General features: G+C 38.0%; 1 protein-coding gene across 2 annotated transcripts; it reads left to right on the plus strand.

The window, feature by feature from the left end:
- The first annotated feature begins 763 nt into the window (after window positions 1-763).
- On the plus strand, window positions 764-15077 carry IDO1 (indoleamine 2,3-dioxygenase 1). Of its 2 annotated transcripts, none has more exons than XM_024578991.3 (10): window positions 764-921; window positions 4322-4417; window positions 4536-4655; window positions 7627-7745; window positions 8828-8842; window positions 10871-10970; window positions 11524-11641; window positions 12712-12763; window positions 13220-13368; window positions 14367-15077. In XM_024578991.3, the coding sequence occupies exons 1-10, from the start codon at window positions 826-828 to the stop codon at window positions 14720-14722; spliced, it is 1221 nt and encodes a 406-aa protein (XP_024434759.2). In that variant the 5' UTR covers window positions 764-825; the 3' UTR covers window positions 14723-15077. The 2 variants fall into 2 exon arrangements, with proteins under 2 accessions (XP_024434759.2, XP_053772795.1); XM_053916820.1 differs by lacking the exon at window positions 764-921 and adding an exon at window positions 2685-2815.
- The last annotated feature ends 4505 nt before the right edge of the window (window positions 15078-19582 follow it).

Raw genomic sequence — 19582 nt, forward strand, 5'->3', positions numbered from 1 at the left:
AGGCGTGTGCCCTGCCAGGGAATCGAGCCAGCAGTCTTCTGGTTTGCAGGCAGGTGCTCAATCCACTGAGCCACAGCAGCCAGGGATCAACTTTTAACATATTACAAAGTCCTCAAATGTGAAGGACTGTGGCCTCATCAGTCCCTAGAAATCTGAAATAGTACAGATGTAGGAAAGTCTTCCTTAAAATGACTTACTAGGAATATGGAGAAAGAATATCTCTATCATTGTGAACATAGACGAAAGAATGGGTAAGAAAAGTGGGGAGGTGAAGAGGTACTATCTTTTAAAATTTTTCATGTGTTAATTTTTTTTTCTACTTCAAAGTCATTGACTAAGATTTCAGTGTATCATGGGTTATATTTCATGGCTGCTGAAGCAAGACACTAATATGTTCAAAGAACCCCACTAGGTTAAAAGAAAACCAATGACAGTAGTAATTAAATGATAGTTTAGGACTTCAGCCTTGGTCAAATTCATCATTTTAAATCCATTTTAAAAGTTCCCATAAAATAAAAACATTCTCTTCTGGTCACCTATTTTCATGGGTTAGTCCGATTAGGTCCTTTCTGACCTGCCCTCTGAACAAATGATGTTCCCAGTGATAAAGACTTGATATGGAATGTAAACTTTTAGTTTCTTTATGTGATGAACAGTGGTTTTATTATTTATCAAATTGCAAATAAAGAAATTGGAAAATGAAACTACTCTTCAGAAAGTGGAAGTAATTCTTACTGCCTACGTGGTAAGTTGTGGTCATCAGCTATGGCAACCTCAGAATAAATAGATGCTCGGAGAGGAGGGCCAGAGGAGTAGCCTGCAAGAATGGCACATAAAGCATCTGCTATGGAAAGTTCCTTGGAAATCAGCAAAGAATACCATATAGATGAACACGTGGGCTTTGCTCTGCCAGATCCACTGGTAAGAAAGGGTACTGAATTATGGTAACAATGTTTTCTTATTTTTACTTACCTGGACAAGCTAATTTCTATTGAAAAAAAAATGTGGTTTAGAAATTGCTACTGAATAAAAGGGGAAGTGTGCCAAACTGCAGGCAGAGTAATAAATGGGTCTCACTTAACAATCGTACAATTTTCTACCTAGAAACTTAGTCTGAGATGCACTACCTGTTTTCACAGATATAGAGAGTGATGAGATAAGGAAACAGCTGATGTATTTTGGTTTAATTCGGTTGTGTTTTCTGAGGGCATTTTTGAGGAAAAGAAAAAACCAGGAATAACTGATGTGTGAGTCAAAGGAATCCCTTTTCTTGACCGATATACCTTCAACTATACAGGGTTTATGTTTGCACTTTGACTGGGTTTTTCAGATGGCACATCTGGCAAGTGCGTTGTATTAATGTTGCTTGTTGTTACTAAGCATAAGATTCAAGGGAGTCTGAACCACCTTTTATTTTATTTTTTTTTACAAGTTTTCTCTACAAAGTAAAATGCAGGTACTGTTTGCCTTAACAACTACATTTCCCGAATTTATCTTCTAAAGAGTGCCATTAAAACTATCTTAATATCATCAATATTGTAATTATCTAACATTTATAGAGCATTTTAAAGCAAATTACAAATATTTACTTTTCCATCTTCCCAACCTCCCTAAAAAGTATGTATGTTACTAACTTCATTTTTCTGATGAGAAATATAAGCTGTGTGGCTTTTAAGTGACTCTCCTAACTCACACAGCCAGCAGCAGCAGAAATAGGATACAAAGCCTAATCAGTCTGGCTCCATAATCCACTATCTTAAAACACTTATACTGTGCTGGCTCTCTTTGGAGAAGGAGAGATTGCAGGGCATGCTTCCCTGCCCCACCCCTACCTACTCTGGGGATTAACAACACGGTGAAATTCCAGACTATTTCCAGGAACAAGTTACATGTTGGGCCAATAGTGCATAACAATATAACTCTATTTGGTTGTGGCTCAAGCTGAGTCCATACTGCAGAAAGTAACTTTAAATGCAGCAAATATATTTTTAGTCAGAGATTCCAATCTGACTGTACTTAGAAATAACATTTAGTGTTTCTCTCTCACATCAATGTTTCTCTGTCTCTCTTTGGCTCTCCCTCCCTTTCTCTCTAAAATCAATGAACATATCACCAGGTGAAGATGAAAGAAAGAAAGGAAGGAAGGAAAAAAGAAGGAAAGGGAAAGAGAAAGAACATACTGTAAATACCTTGTAATACTGGCAAATCTACAGCAAATTCTTCCTCCCAAACCAATTTTTCAAATTATTAATTTAATTTAAGGATATGAAGTACAGGTTTTAATTTTATTGTTAAAAGCACCTAGTTTACTTTATATTTGCCCCATCTTCATACAAGCACGCACAATTACCAGGATTGGCTTGTTTGAAGGATGTACTTACCAACAGTAAACACATTCTTTTTCAGAAATTACAAAACCTGTATTTAGCTTTTCCCCCCAAAGAGTCAGTTCTCTTAAGAAACGAAACAGTTGCAGTAATTGTGGAGACCTGTAGAACAGACTCCAAGGGTTAAAGCAAAGCCCCAAGGGTTTACACAGACAATAGTGTGGTGAAGGCCAGGGGAATGGGGCTGGAGGCTGGGTGGATAGTGTCAACAATAAAAAAAAAAAAAGGTGAAATAAAAAACCTCTTCCGGAGGTACTTGAAAAACAATGCTGCTACTTGAGATGCTTAGGAAGTTAGATTCAGTGCTGTGAATCGCGCACGGACAAGTTAAGGTCTTTGTTATGGTCTTCACTGAAGCTGCCTGTTATAAGCTCAAAAATTCATTCCATCTCTTATCATCTATCAGCTTCTATTTTCAAAGGAAAACAGTAAGTCTTCTAATTCCGCATAGATACAAAATACATTCTCTAACCTAGCAGAGGTTGAATGGTTCTCTTGTTATTCTTTATTAATTTAGATTATACCATTTAGACATCCTCCAAATCAGAAGTATACTATTGATTGAATTTTACATTTGCTGAAATTTCTGTCGAAAAGGGTTCATGATACATAACCAAAAATGAATTTCTGTTATTTGGGGGAAATAACAAGCAATAATGTGGTGTGCTACCCAATGAAACACACGACCAAAAATATGTATGAAAACTGAAAACAATAGAGCACAGCATTCGTACGGTGAGGGAGAAGAATTCAGAGTAGACCAAAAAGATGGCACTCGAGTAAACATGCTGCCTAGATATTTTGTTGCTAAAGCTCTGCTCTAACAGATGAAGACTGGCCAATTAACTGCAGCGCCTGAAAATGTTTGAATTTTATAGTACGTTTATCTTCTTGTTTCATAATGTGTTTCTAATATTATGAAGTTCACCTATGTTGGTTTCACTTAATCACTTGGCTTGTACTCCACCCCCATAGGTCAGCACCGGTGGCACCAAGGGCATGTCTGGAATCAGCTTAATGAAGGAGGGATAGAATCAGGGCGTGTGGGGACTTGTCCAGGGATCCGAATCTTATATTAGAGTGTTTCCTAGGTCTTTTCCTTGTATATTTTCCCTTCAAATGAGATTACAAATATGCTAAGATCCAGGGAGACACTTGTATTTGGATTTTATTTAAACTTATTGGGCAAAAATAAACCTATAGTGAAACCAAAGCAAGCAATCGACGTGTGTATACACAGAATTTCTTACGTGTCCAGTGCTGCGCCCAGTGCTGTAAGGAAAATAGAATTAACAGCACGATGAAATCCTTGCCATCGAGTAAGGTGTAAAAAGAGCGTGGGCTATTGAAAGTTGGAAACATGTTTGAATCACAATAAATTATTAATACAAAACAAGTTAGTAAACTGTCCCAGCCTTGCTTTCCATATTTATGCCATGGAGACAACAGTCAACTTTTTCAGTCACTCCAATAATTAAACGAGAAATTATTGAGTGCAGTGCCTAGTCTACTACTGACATTTAATAAATCTCATTTTTCTTCCACTCCAAAAGACTTAAAATCTAGCCGAGAAGAAAGAAAACAGCAGTTAACAAATACATTACTTAACAATGGGCAAAGGTATATAATACGGAGGCTTCAGGATTGGGAACATGGGTGTCAACTGCAGTAGTTAGGAGAATTTTAGGGGAACTTCGGAGGTGACCTTTGAAAAAGAGGCAGATGACAGTACTCAGGAGAAGAGGAGGAATGCAGAGAAGGTGTTGAGCGCTGAGTGTGCAGATGGCTAATCCATAACAGGTGTTGATAGAGCTGGACAGGTCAGTGTGTGTTGGGGGCTGCATTGCACAGATAGACTATCAGTGGGAGACAAAACTATTTTACAATAACCTCCACTGCTAAAAAAATAAAATAAAATTCTTTTTTTTTTTAAGGAGGAACTACCTAACCCATATGATGCCTGGATTTCCATTGCTAAGGACCTTCCTGCCCTGATTAAGAATGGTGAACTTCGTGCAGCAGTAGAGAAGGTCTGAATAACTGTTACATCGGCCTTCTTCCATTATAACTTCTTAACCATTTTAATTTGGTTTTGAGGCTATAATGTCACTCCTGTTGATGTGAGCCAACCTCTCCACTTTTTCTCAGTTACCAGAATTCAGCATCGATGACCTCTCAGGACACAAGCAGCAGCGCCTCGCACATCTGGCCCTGGGGAGCATCACCATGGCCTACGTGTGGGGCCAAGGCGACGGAGATGTCCGTGAGGTCTGGAGGTCTTCTAATATTTCTTAGGCTACACGATAGATTTACACCCAATTTACATTTAACATAAAAACATTCTGAAACTATTATTGTAACTGTATTTTGTGAAGCTTGAAAAATAGGAACAAAAGAAAGAGAGAAAATCATTCACTGACTTTACAATGTCAACTGTGATCATTATTGAATCCTTAGTCTTTCACTAATATAACACAGTTGTTCCATTCTGTGCAAGTACATATACATCCTGGTTTTTTCACTTAAATTATATTGTAAGCATTTTTTTTTTTAGTTACTGTACAATCATCCTAGTCATCATTTGAAATCACTTTATAGTTTTTCATTAAGTTTCAGAACTTTATTCAATCTGGTGTTGGAAAATACTTGTTTTTAGTGTTTTACTAGTATGAAACAATACTACTATCAACATATTTGAATATGAAAACTATCACTTTGGGGAGATGTAAACATTATATAGCCACTTTTAGTTAATGCTAAAATGTTAGCTTACATATGTCAAGATAGAAGAATATATTATATATTAGTTTAACTCTACTCTCATCAACAGTAATTTTAGATTTAAAATAATACTACCTTGTATTTTGTCTGGCACCACTAATCACATGAAACCTACATAGACTGTAATAGCTAACCTTTAAATCACAAAGAGATAAGAGATTCCAGAAGCACCTTCTTCCATTTCGTGAGTTTTCCCTTTGTTGACAAAGGTAATGGGTAGCTCAGCTTTGTTTTTTCTTTCCACACCTGTTTAAAGATAGAATAGCAAATACAGTCCACCTATGTGACGAGTCATCCCTTGATCAGCAGAGAAGAGGAAAAAGTTGTTCTGTACAGTCGTAGAACACCCTATACTTCCTTAAAATCATGAAACTGCCCTATCTAGTTTCACGGTGGCACCGGAAGTTTAAGATCTGCTGTAGTCTTACAAGCTGGCTGAGTGCACCGTCTCCCTACACTTGCTGGAATCTGAGTCTAGCTAAATGCATGGGCATTGTGTATAAAAAGAATACCCATAATACCGCATCAGTAATACAGGGCAGGATACCCTACGTAGAGAAGTATGACAGTCCAGAGGAGTTAACTAGTAGTTGATATGGTCATGAAATACTTCAACAGAGAAGGGACATTTGAATTAGTTCTTGGCAGACTGGTAGAGGTTATCCGGAGGGGAGGGAAGCAGAAAAGAAAGAGAGAGAAGACTGGCAAAAAAACCGGGAGACCAGAATGAACATGGCAGAATCAAAAGATAATAATTTTACCAGGCTGGAGATCAGAATTATAAAATAAAACATAGAAATGTATTTTTTAAATTATTCAGTTTTTGTATGGCCAAATCACTTTGAAAAAACTGTCAGAAGCTGACAATTGCCAGAAGCTGGCAGTGAAAAACTATATATATATAAAGATTTTAAAAATTTAAGTGAAATAATATGAAAGAAAAAATAAATAAATAAAAATATACTACATCAATATAAGGCACACTTGGCTTGAGAATGGGCAAAAAATTAGTAACTGAGTTTCTTAGCAGCTGCATGAGTGTCTGTGATAGATTAGGATGTGTTTGAGTGCTTCCTTTCTTATTCCTGAGCCATTTGAAAATAACCATTTTCACTAATTCAGAGAGAGACACAGTTCATTTCCTTTTGGAATATGTGGAAATGGTTTGCCAAACAAAATGTTTTGACTCCCAGTGGCACCAGGTCTGCAAAGGGAAGCAGATGTCCAAGTGGCACTTTAATAGTCAATAATTCTCTTCTAGCACTTTTGCTATTTGGGTTAAATCATCATCTCCAGGTACGTCACACTAATCTGAAGCCACTTGGATTAGAGCTCCATGACTTTTCACAGCACTGTGGAGTGGGCTACATAGTCACTCCATCTCTACCACTGATGTCCCACCACCCACTGCCCCGATGGGCCACATATGCCGGTCCTTTGTGTGGTTAGATATGCATATCCCAACCGTGGGATGCTGATGATAAGCATGACTGTAATTATTACATGGGACCATTTAGTTATAAACTAAATATAGTTAGATGCAGTCAGGCAGGTGAAAATGAAATGTCAGCTTTATGAGTAATGGAACAGTAGGAGAATGTGGCTTGAATATGTGGCAACCACGGATCTGCTGAGTGTACCTACTCATCAGGATTGTCCCTGTGGGGATAGGAATCTGTTATTATGTGGCCCCAAAACAGGACAGAATTCTATGAGGAACAAGCTCAGGAAAAGCAGAGTTGAAGGGGAAAGGGGGCGGAGCTGTAGTTTTACTCCCAAATCAGTCATTAAACAGGCTTTTGAGGAAGAGTAAGTGAAAGAGCTGAGATGAACCAAGTGTCACTCCAATTTATATATTTTGCGTGGACATACAAAATGAGGTAATTCCTTCTGCCAACGAGGTAAGCCATCAAGACCAAGCATTAATGTCACTGTATGGTGAGGTTCTCTAAGAAAATCTCAGTAGAGAGTTTCTGTCAGTTCTGTGCTCTAAGAGCAGCTATCTTTCTGCGTTTGTAGTATGTATCATTTCCAAAAGCCTTAATTATGAATGCCTTTGTACTTCTTTGAGGCAATTAATTTTATGTTTGCTTTGTGGTTGGATTGAGAGTACCCTGCATACCTTACATAGGAGTTGCCCCACCAAACCTCAGGGGAAGGATAAATGAATGAATGTAATTAACTCGAAGGGTCATTAGATGGTCAAGGATATAGCCTTTGTTCTTCTTGCCTTCTACATCTGGTTTTTCTTGATGATTGCATTATATACACATCGATACAAATCCAAGACCCAAACATTTAACAATTACTAGGACTAAGTTACGAAATGAGGAAGAGAAAATTACATTCGTTTGTTTTCAAATGCCATTCTATATGGCAGCTAATAGTTTGACAACCAGGAAGCAGAAGAAAAGGTAAAACACTTCAAAATTTATGCTAAATATTGTGCTTTAATTAGGTCCTGCCCAGCAATATTTCCATCCCTTACTGTAAACTCTCTGAGAGGCTGGGACTGCCTCCCATTTTGGTTTATGCAGACTGCGTCTTGGCAAACTGGAGGAAAAAGGATCCCAAGGGGTATGTAAGCAGTGATTAAAACAAAAATGAAAGAAGTGCATGCTATTTAAATCAAAAGGGAGCGGGGATGAGCGGGGCAGGGAGGGGCATGGTAGGGGGAAAATGGAGACAATTGTATTTGAACAACAATGAAAAATTATTTAAAAATTAAAACGTTTTAAAAAATAAATCAAAAGGGAGCTAGTCATTGGTTTAATATTTGGCAACACAGTTTTCTTCTCTGTTTAGGGGGTAAGGTTTCTTTGGTGAATCTGTAAACACAAATGTACATATATGAGAGAGAAGCATATAATTAACCTATGATGAAATGCACAGATCCTAAGTGTTCTGTTTGATGAGTCTGACCCAGAATATTTCTATCACCTGGGAAAATTTCTTTGTGCCTCTTTCTTTTCAATGCCATTCTCTAACCCCAGGTTTTTCTGATTTGTCATCAAAAGTTAGTTTTTCCTGTTACTGCATTTCGTAGTGATGAGATCATAGAATATGTATTGTTTTGTATCTGGATTCTCAATTAACATGTTTCTGAGACCTACGAAGTTTTAAAAATTGACTTTAGGAGTCATCGTCTTCAGCAGTAGAGATGGCAATGTCTGGGTTTTTGGAGCAGCATGCTCAGAACTTAGGCCATTTCTAACTATTTAGTTATGGGATCTGCTACAGTGAAGGAATAGGAGAATCATGGTGCACTCTGGGTCTGGCTGTGTAACTGCAGAAGAATATCTTAGTCACAGTGATGGCCCCAAATGAAAGGATTTAATCTAGGGAAGCTTTCTGTTGCATCCAACCAGTTTGACCATTCATGCGTGTACCCTGCATATTTAGTTTTTATTTCCCTTATAAAGTCCTAAGTTAAGTGCTTGCCATGACTACTTGAGAAATATAAAAAACAGGAATATTTTTTATGACTACATCTTAGCTTTAACAGTAGTATTAAGTCTAATAACAATAGTTTATGAGATATTAAATTTAATAATAGTAATATTAAATCTAATAACAATAACTTGAAAGGGTTTGATTTTTTTAATTGGTTTTCTTTCTCTCTTCCAACTGGTCCATTGTTTCATTGCTGCTTTCATAAGGCCCATGAGTTATGAGTAAGTATTTGATTCTTATTGTAGCCTAAGGATTATTTATTATTCAAAGTAAATATAGGCTTATCAATATCCATCAAATGCTTTTATTTTATTTTATTATTTAATTTTAGAGAGAGGAAGGGAGGGAAAAAGAGAAGGAGAGAAACATCAATGTGTAGTTGCCTCTCACATGATCCCCACTGGGGACCTGGCCTGCAAGCCAGGCATGTGCCCTGATTGGGAATCGAAGTGGCAACCCTTTGGTTCACAGCCGGTGCTCATTCCACTGAGCTACACCAGCCAGGGCTCAAATGCATTTTTTAAAAGTCCTATTGAATTCAGGCAAACATAGTAATTCAAATAACTGTTTAAAGAGCAAACAATCTCTATCTTTATATCTGTGACTGTCTGTTTGATATTATAGCTATAGATATGTATGAAAGTAATACTTGCCTATATAAAAATGCAATTAATAGATATAAATACAAAATGCACATACCTCTGTGTATCTATGACTTAATGACCTCAGTGGCCAGAACAGCTGTTCTTTTTGACTCAGTCCTTGCTATTTTTGATCTATGTACCAAACAGAGGCTAAGAGGTAGGGAAATAAAGGTAAATGTCATAGGTATCAGCCTGCCCTGATGAAGCTGGACTAATGGGGAAGAAAGGAGGCATACGAAAAATATGTAAATTGCTATATGATTACAAGAAGCAGTAAGAAGATAAAGTACTGGAAACTCCAGCCAAACAAAAGGGATGAAGGAGAAATCCATTGTAATGAGTTATTTAAGCGGAGTTCTCAAGAATAAGCAGAAATTAGCTAGAGGAAAGAAAAATAATGAGTGTTCATAGTGGAGGATAAAGCAAGAGTGAGGACAAAGCCAGTGACAAAAATCTTGGTGCCTTATCAGAACTAAGGGAAGGCTAGTATTGCTGATAAATGAAAGACAAAAATAACAGTATGGAAAAGGAATGAAGAAATAAACTTTTTAAAAAAGATTATGTAGGAATTTTGGCTATGATAAGGGCTTTAGACAGTACCCTAAAATAAATGGGAAGCTATGGAATGTTTTTAAGTGAGAGGCTATCATCAGTCTCATTTCACGGATGGAAACACTGAGGCAGAAACAGAAGGAATATCATGCTCAAATTAGCACAGCAAATAGGTTACAGAAGTGGTCTGGCTTCAGGGACCATGAATTTAACTGCCATGAAACTCACAGATATACGGAGACCGAGACCTGTTCACAACAATGCAAAACTTCAGTAAGAAGGAAAATAGGGTCTAATCAATTATTTGAATTTGTCAATCAACAATCATATTCTGAATTTGCCTGTCAATTCCTTTCTGTAGCAGATAAACCACTGAGAAATTGAATTAGATTCACAGATAAAAATATGGATATGAATACAGTTATTTAAGCAGACAGACCACTTCATAAAATCAGACCTGACAGATATCTCTGTAAATGCTGTGTGTATACGTATGTATGAATATATGTGTGTGTGTGTGCCCCTATATATGCACATGAAAAATTAATGTAGTACCAGAAATGGTCTTGGAATTTCTAGTTCTAAGTTCTAAAGTGGCATTTCAAGTCTCAGCTTAATCTTCTTATTTTTTTTAAGATTTTACTTATCTTTAGAGAGAGAGAAAGGGAGGGAGAAAGAGGACAGAAACATCGATGTGCATGAGAAACATTTGCCTCTTGTGCGCCCCCAAGAGGACACCTGGCTTGCAACCCAGGCACCTGCCCTGACCAGGAATTGAGCCAGGGACCTTTCAGTTTGCGAGATGATGCCCAACCCCATGGAGTCATACCAGTCAGGGCCAAGCTTAATTTTTTATTAATAATATGATCTTAAACAATTGATTTAAAATTAATATTTTTATGTAATGGAGATAGTAAAACCTGTAATACTTATCTTACAAGATTATTTTGAAAATAAAATAGGACAAGTAAAAATGCTTAAACACTACAAAGTAGTCAACAACTATACCGATATTCTTGTTGTGTTCTTGACTTTCTTGATTGACTTTCTCAGGAACATGGACATTCTCTTTTCATTTCCTGGTGAGGACTGCAGTAAAGGATTCTTTCTCATTTCTCTCTTGGTGGAAATAGAAGCTGCTAAAGCAATAAAAGTATGTCCATTTACCTTACAAAATGTGTATCTTAATTCATATAAGAAGAGCAATCCCTTAGTAACTGAACCATGTAATGCATAAAGTGACTTTATCCTGACTAAATAAATACAGCCTTTGATTATTTTAACTGAAGGTAAAGGATCATCTGGAAAAAACAAATATTTAATTTATTTCTATGTGTTGCCTAAACTATAAAATGGAGGGGCCATTTTTTTACAGTCAAATTTGAAACCTCAATAAGAGGGATACTTTCAGTGCAAACTGGCAGTGGAACATAGTGACATAAATCTAATGGCTTTGCCGATCAGAAGTAAAAATAGAAATATATAAAATTCTATACACTTATCTCTGAATGATAAATGAAGAAAGAGAAACCCAAGCTTAAAAATGTATAAGAAAACTAGTTAAATGATTGGAGAAGCTCAGCTCAAGAAAGAAGCAAAAATTCCAAATTTAATTTAGGGATTAAGATTTAGGAGGATTTTACTCTGTGTCGCTGTTTAAGAAATCTTAAGTGTTTGTCTTTGCTTTCTTTCTTTTATTTTTGTAGGAAATTCCCTCTATATTCAAAGCACTAGAACACCAAGACCAAGATGCTTTACACAAGTCACTGCTTAATATAACGTCTTGCCTGCACGAAACCCTTAAAGTGTTTGAACAAATTCATGGTGAGTATTGCATGCCATAGGGCTTTCCAGGCCTCACACAAATGTTCCTGATTATCTCAGATATAGAGTTGTTGACAAAATGGAATCAAAAACACTCTTACTTAGTGGGTCTGTTTTCACTCTATTTTATCCCACTGAATCTATACTTTTCAAGTGGTAGCTTTTATTATGTTCATTATATAGAGAATCTAAATTCAGAGAGATAAGATAAATGACCTAAGATTACAGAGGTAGAAAATAGTGAAGCCAAAATTTCAAGCTGCATATATTTAACTTACAAAAAAAAAAAATCCTTGCCTCTCACTAAGAACCTTCGAGAATCTCACCAAAAGTACAGGCTGGTTTAAGTTCTGAAAGACTTCGCTTCTGCTTGATAGGAGCTCTATACAAAATCTGCTTTTTTACAAGTTAACTAAGAAACAACAAAGAAAACCACTGAACTCAAAAGTATTGCAAAGATAACAGCTACTTAACAATAATAACCAAAAAAATTACGTAAGCAAGATTTGCAAGAGGAAATTAGCCCTACTGGATGGCCTTAACAAATATGTGCCTATATCACTGGTATTTGAGTTACTGCTTGCTGAGTGGTGCCTGGTGAGAAGATCGACTAAAGACTAAAAGACATTAGCAAGCTTTGGGGGAACAGGGGAACCTAGGAGCATGTTCCATAGGACTGCTGGGGTTCTTGTTTCTGGATTTTTTGTTTGTTCATCTTTTTGAGATTTATTTCTTTCTTCATGGAAGTAAATTATCTGTTATGTCAGAAAGCACATGAAGTAACCTTAAAGAAATGTTGACAGTTTAATTAATCTGAACATGAGTGGTCGGTGAGCTCAGGCTCTTGCATAGCCCTGTGGTAGAACCTGTTCAGGAGACGCAAGAGATGAGCAGGGCTCACCTGGGAGAGGGCAAGTGAGTGTGAGCTTGTCCTCAGGGGCTTTCTCTACACAGACAGCAGACTGCCCCAATTGCGTTTCCTGCGGCCTCTGCTGAAATCTGCTGTCAGCTGTTTACATGAGCTTGATTTCCCTTCACACCCTCACTAAACACATCCAATCTTTTCACAGACTGTGTGAAACCAGACCAGTTTTTCAATGTTCTTCGCATATACTTGTCTGGGTACGTAGCCTTATGTTTGAATTTTTCTCTCCCACAATTAACATAAGGAATCTACCAAGTTCCCACTAATGGTACCCACTATCCATTGTGTTTAGAAAATACTTTTTTTTTAATATGTAAAATACATGTTGTAGAAAAAGAATAGACTATTATCTCTGTTATTACTTGGTGAGGCCTGCACTGGTATATGGACAGAAAAGCTGGTCATTTTAAAGAGAGAGGAATGATCTTTGTTAATGCAAAGGTAGGCTCTAGCCATAGAATACGCAGACCCAATTTGCTCAGAACCATGCCGTGTGTTACCTTTATGCATACACGTGAGTGGAAAGGAGAATGTGAAAGGAGAATAATGAAATCTACCTCACATTACCTTCCATTCACCCTCTTTTGCAAGATTTTATGTCTGAAAATTTGGCAGTTAATCCAAATAATGATTTTCTTTCCTTCCTGGCCCAGCTGGAAAGGCAATTCCCAGCTGCCAAAGGGTCTTTTGTACAAAGGAGTCTCAGACACCCCAAAAATGTTTGCTGGGGGTAGTGCAGCCCAGAGCAGCATCTTTCAGTGCTTCGATGTTCTGCTGGGCGTTGAGCAGAGTGCTGGTGAAGGTGAGTAGAAAACGATAATACTCATCTCCTATGTTAATGCAATAGTTCTTTAATATCTAAAAAATACCTTCGTATCTGCATCTTATCTGAGCTTATCTGGTGCTTTTAGGAGAATCAGCATAGTAGAGATTGTATTGCTATCATCCCATTTCACAGACGGAGAAGCTGAAAGTTAAAGAGGATAAGTGGCCTGTTCCCTGTTAACCAGCTAGAAAGCACTGAAGGCAAAACTCAAACCCAAGTTCATCATCCTCTCAATCTTGGCCTGTAAACATGTATTTATAAGGCTCAATTGACTGTGGCGAAAACTATAGTCCATGTTCTAAAAAATTCTTTCTAAAAAGATTTAGAAAGAAAATGTCACCTGCAAATGAGACAGGACTGTGAGTAGGAGTTGGGGAGGTGGAAACTTCAAGGACAAGAGGACCCATATTGCTCTTGTCCTGCCTTCCACACTGTCGCAGCAACCCCTGGACAACGCCCAGACTGAACGGTGAAGATGAGCCACGTTCATTATGCTCCTCCTAAGGGCTTAAAAGGAAGGACTTCTTTCTACCATTTTCTTTCCCCTAAACTTCTATTTAATCGAGCTAAGGAAAATACGCTTTTTTTCTTGGTCCATTCACTTATTTAAAAATATCCTTAGAACTCTCTTGGACTTGGTGTCACAATCCGTCCAGACAAGTTATATATGTACCCTGCCTACATCATGGACTCCTCCAGATGATCAAATGCAGTGGGAAAGTGAGAAAGGACGCACAAACAAAAATCTCTATTAGGAAAAACTGAGTTTAGCTCACCTGATTTTCAAAATTAAAAACATTTTATAGTAATTGCCATTACTAGGAAGAAGAATAACAGCTTTCTAATAGGATGGTTAAAAACTCATTGTCTTATGCTATACTGTTGGTCTGTGATCTTCCAGCCACTACGACCTCCTCTCCAGGTTGCGGAATCTTCTGTCTCTCTACTAACTTATCTTCCTCTTGTTCTTTCAGCATCAGCTGCTGCATTCCTCCAGGATATGCGAACATACATGCCACCAGCTCATCAGAGATTTCTTCGCTCGTTAGAGTCAGGCCCCTCAGTGCGTGAGTTTGTCCTTTCAAAAAATGATGAAAACCTAACTGCAGCTTATAACGACTGTGTGAAAGCCATGGTCTCTCTGAGAAGCTACCATCTGCAAATAGTAACTATGTACATTCTGATTCCTGCAAGCAAGAAGTCCAAAAAACCCAAAACTTCTGAAAAGCCATCGGAAATGGAAAGTAAAGGAACCGGAGGCACTGATGTCATGAAATTTCTAAGGAATGTGAGAGGTACAACTGAGAAGGCCCTTTTGAAGGAAGATTGATTTAACCCAAGCAAGGGTACATTTTGTCAGGACAAAGATTTTATACATATATTTATATATATAAAAAGCACACACACATATGTGGACACATACATACATATATGTACACACACATGCATATATACATATAGGTGTATACATATGCTACTCATTATATTAGACTCACAAATTAATATGTAACAACTTCTTAATAGTGCATAATAAAAGATTTTAAAATGTTTTTTCTGTGAATTCCTTGCACGAAAACAATAAAAAGCAATTAGAAGTGCTATGATCTATTCGAATGTAATGTAATGATGAAAGTTGAATGTAATGATAAAAGTTGAAATGATACAATAAAATACCTAAAAGTTGCTTTATTCATAACTATAATTACCCTGCTCCAAATGAGACCTACTCCACACTGCTACATGCAGGGCTAACTGATTCCTGTACTTTCCCTTCAGGAATATCACACTGTCTCACAGTTACCTGTTTATTTGTCTATATTCTCATTACAACATAAGCTCCATGATACCAGGGACACTATTGTTTACCATACGCACGCATGCCTAGTTGTCCATACATACATAATAAATATATTAGATAAATACTGAAAAGATTGAGTGAGTTTATGAATAAATCAATATGTGCTAACATGAAGTCACATTTGAAATACAATTTTTCCTAGGAGGTCAGAGTTATCAAGCATTCACACTCTGGCATGAGTTTAGTTACCAGTGGAATCTAAGAAAGTTATGGCTGGAGAGGAATTTAAAAATCGTATGACCAAACTCATTATAAAGGCTCAGAAGAGTGAGGTGGCTTACTTAGGGTCACACAATTAGTTTAAAATGGGAGGAGAACTTTTTTTGACAACTTCCATCTTTTTCACTTCACTTGGAGTAAGTGGGTTAGAAAGGAAGGGATTTGGGGTAGGAAATGAGATGACTTAATAGGATCTCATGAGGTAGTAAATCGTCAGCCAGAAATTGGGTATTCTATTAAAGATGAGAAGAGAAAAAAGGTGCAATGGTTGTATGGGTGGAGAATTAGCAAGCATTTTCAATTCAGAAAAAACTCAGCTCTGAGGGGATGGGTTGAATACACCCAAGTACATTTGAAGAAGGAAATGTAGTCACATATTTCTAAAGTGAAACATCCAAAAACAATTTTAACATCATTTCTCAAACACACCCAACCTAACCCAAGGAAATCAAGCAGAATCTCTGCTTACAGCAAAATTTCACATCTATTACTAGTGCATGGTACATATTTTCTTCTTTATTCTCCAGCCAATATTTCTGCAATAAGCACATATACATTTATAATAAAAATAGGCATATGTGTGTATACATACGTACATAACAAAAGCACATGTGTATGCACGTGAGTGTAATTTTTAAGTGATCACCAGGAAGATCACCATGTCTTAGAGTTTGATGCTTTTCAAAAGCACTAAACTGAGTCAGGAGAGCAAGAACTGGGCTTTATTTGGACATCTCCTTGGTTTGTGATCTTAGGCAAACGCTTCGTATTTCTGTAAAATGAACGTGAAAACACTTGCCCTGTCTCGTTCACATGGTAACTGTGAGGACAGAATAGAATATAGTGCCCAAGTACTGGAACATATAAAGTAGTACTAGAATATATGTAAATAAATTTTCAGGACCCTTTATTGCCTCTACGTCGAGGCTTTTTTTTCTGTCTTTTCTGCTACACTGGTCACTCCAGCTTCACAGCTGTACCTCACAGGGCTACACATCAGGAATTTTCTCCTTCAGAGTTGGTTTTACCTGATTAGCATTGAATCACGTTGACACACAGAATCTTTGGCCTCCTCTGCAAGGCTCCGCATTGTATCTTCTCCTTCGGAGCAACACATCCATGTGACATGGGGTGGAGAGGTGGGTAGTGGGAGGGGGAAGCAAGGGGCGCTGTCACTCACACTGCTCTGCTGTTAGGCAGGTGATGGCCAGTCTGAAACCCAGCCTCACATTCTCCACAGAGTGTATACCTTTGTTCCTCAGAGCCGATTCTCTTCTATCTGTCCAAATAATAGAGGACGAGATTCCAAACACACTCACAGATCCAGAGAATAAACTGAGGGTTGCCATATAGTTGGGCTGGGTGGAAAAGGTGAAGGGATTAAGAAGTACAGGTTGTTAGTTACAAAATAGTCACAGGGACGCAAGGCACAGCACGGGGAATATAGTCACTAATACTGCAGTATTAATGTATGGTGCCAGGCACTAGACTCGTCGGGGGGAACATCTTGTAAGTTACGTAAACGTCTCACCACTATGCTGTACACCTGACACTAATATGTTGAATGTTAACTATAATCGAAAAATTAAAAAAAAAACAAAATCACTGTGACTTTTGAAAAAAAGATTCCTGATTTCCCTTTAAGTCATCCCTGGAATGGGAGAGGTACAACAAAATGCTGGGTAAATTTCTTAAGAAATTCTACTTACTGTTTCTCCTCCGCATGCCACATGGGCTCATCACAGTGAGTGGTCAACTGGGAAGGGTCGCCAGAGGTTAAGTTAAGGTCCTACTGTAAGAAAAGGTTTTCGCTAGATGTAATGAATTCTTAGTAACATGGATCCTATTTAGATAGAGTTAATGATGATTCCCTCGCTGTCTGTGTCCTAGCAAAATCAGAAGTTCGTAATGGTATATTCTTCTACCTGTTGTTTTCTGTAAGTGAGGAGAAATTGGCTTAAAATACGTATCTTTTTCATATAAAGAATTCAGAAAATTAAGTATTCTTGATCTCCTCTTTACTATAATTAATTTTATACAATAAATAATTGAAGTTGCTTTTGCATAAATTATATCTTTTTTCCTTCTTACTCTAATATATTAAATACAATATTCAGTCCTGAACTTCTGAACTTCTCTGGACCACTCTGCACTTCTTTTACCCTTGTCGAAGAGCTGGTGCCAAGAGTTACTGTTGGTCAGTTAGAGATGGAAATTTACTCATTCCACACAATTGTTTTAGGTGATAACAAACAATTGACAAGTTTGAAGTTCAGAAATGCTTGCAATTGGGCACATAAACATCCACTTGAGATTCTCCAAGTTTCTTGCCGCCTGGGACACAGTGACAAGACCCTCCCCAGCACGTCTGGCCGTGCAGCAAATGCCTGTTTAGAGCTCTGTATTCTGATTACTGCTCCAGCTGGTCTTTGTACATCAACTCATTAATCTTCAAAGCAACTCTCTGAAATGAGTAGTATTATCCTCCCCATTTTACAGGTAAGGAAACAGAGGTGCAAAGAAGTCAAGAAATATGTTTTAAAAATGCAAGTAAAAGGCAAAGCCAGGTATAAACTCAGATATCTGGATCAAAAGATGGAGCTCTTAACTACCAGAGGAGGAAATTCACCCAGTTTCTGAGGGAATACTTCCTTTACCTTCAGTCTTTAACTAGAAAAGGGGAACGCAAGGGAATTTAATAAACTGGGGAGCATAAGCCTGGTTGCTTAGCCAGGAAGCTAGAGCTTCACTCCCCAGGAGACCACAGCATTGCTCTGCCAAGGGGATTAACATTCTTCCCTTCCCCCGACTCCAGTACCAGGTTCTTGGGGGGCCAGGAGGAGGTGCTGAACCATAGAGGCCTGTCAGCGTAACTAGGAGGTGTTAACCCATCCAAGGCCCACGAAAGTCAGAGAAGCTGATTGGTTCTTTTGAAAATGCACCTGGTCTGTCAAAAGCCCAAGCTAATATAATCCCAGGAGAACAAAGAAGCTCTCTCCCTCTTTCTCTCTCTCTCTCTCTCCCACCTGGTAATGTGTCCACCCTGTGTGCTCACACATTCTCTCTCCATTGCTATGCGGCCTTAGCAGCTGCATGGCCAACAACCACTCGTACTCTGTCACTAGAGCAGCTGGGAGCAAGTTAAGCTACCTGGATCGGGACTGAGCCACCTGAAACAATAGTTAATTGTTTCAATTTAACTGAAAAAAAAAATCCCTCCCGAATTTCTAGCATTAAAAAAACAAGCAAAAAGATAACTTTGCTTGTCAACCCAGCCTTACACAATTCAAAGATTAAATATAAACAATATGAATTCTGCAAACGAACATCAGAATTATCTGACACATGGAGTATAATCATATAGCAACTTTTTAATCTATACATTAATAAGATAATTAATAATTATTTAGTTTTTCTATGTACCTCTTACTATTCTGAAAGTGTCATATATATCAATTCACCTCATCTTGTCCATGAGCCTATGAGAGAAGTACGAGCTAATTTTAAGGATATTGAGAGTTGATGGAGTTCAGTAGCTTTCAAAAGCTACACAGTTATTATACGGCCAAAAAAAAAAAGAGAGAGAGAGAGAGAAAGAGATTAAACCCAAGTAATCTGACTCCGGACAAATATGTCAGTCTGTTACTGCGAAGGAGACCTGGCCCTTCCTCGGTCTGCCTGGGGCAAGCCTGTTGTGTGGGCTCTTGGCTTCATGCAGGAAAGATTTCACAACAGGAGTCCAAGTGACTATGAGGGCACATTTATTAATGTTGGGGACAGTAAAACAAGGAGGGGCTTAACCTAGAAGAAGCCACAGGAGAGCCTAAGTGGTACTGTCTTGGTTGTCTGAAAATGTTATAGTGATACAGAGAGATCTGATCAGATCACTAGGGAGGACAAAGAAGGGGCTGTAGGAGGTGGTTGCCCGAGGCAATGGTAAACAGTCTAGGATGGGATTGGCTGAGAAGCTGAGTGCATGCTGAGCACAGGGAATTACAGGCCAGAAGAGGTAAAATAAAAGGAGAGCAGAGACTGGCTCTCTGACTCTCTTCCTCAAGGCTGCCTGGACTCTTACGCTGCAGCTGCCTGCATTTCCCAGAGGATGGTATTTTG

This window comes from Desmodus rotundus, chromosome 13, assembly GCF_022682495.2.
Source record: "Desmodus rotundus isolate HL8 chromosome 13, HLdesRot8A.1, whole genome shotgun sequence".
NCBI classification, from domain to species: Eukaryota; Metazoa; Chordata; class Mammalia; order Chiroptera; family Phyllostomidae; genus Desmodus; species Desmodus rotundus.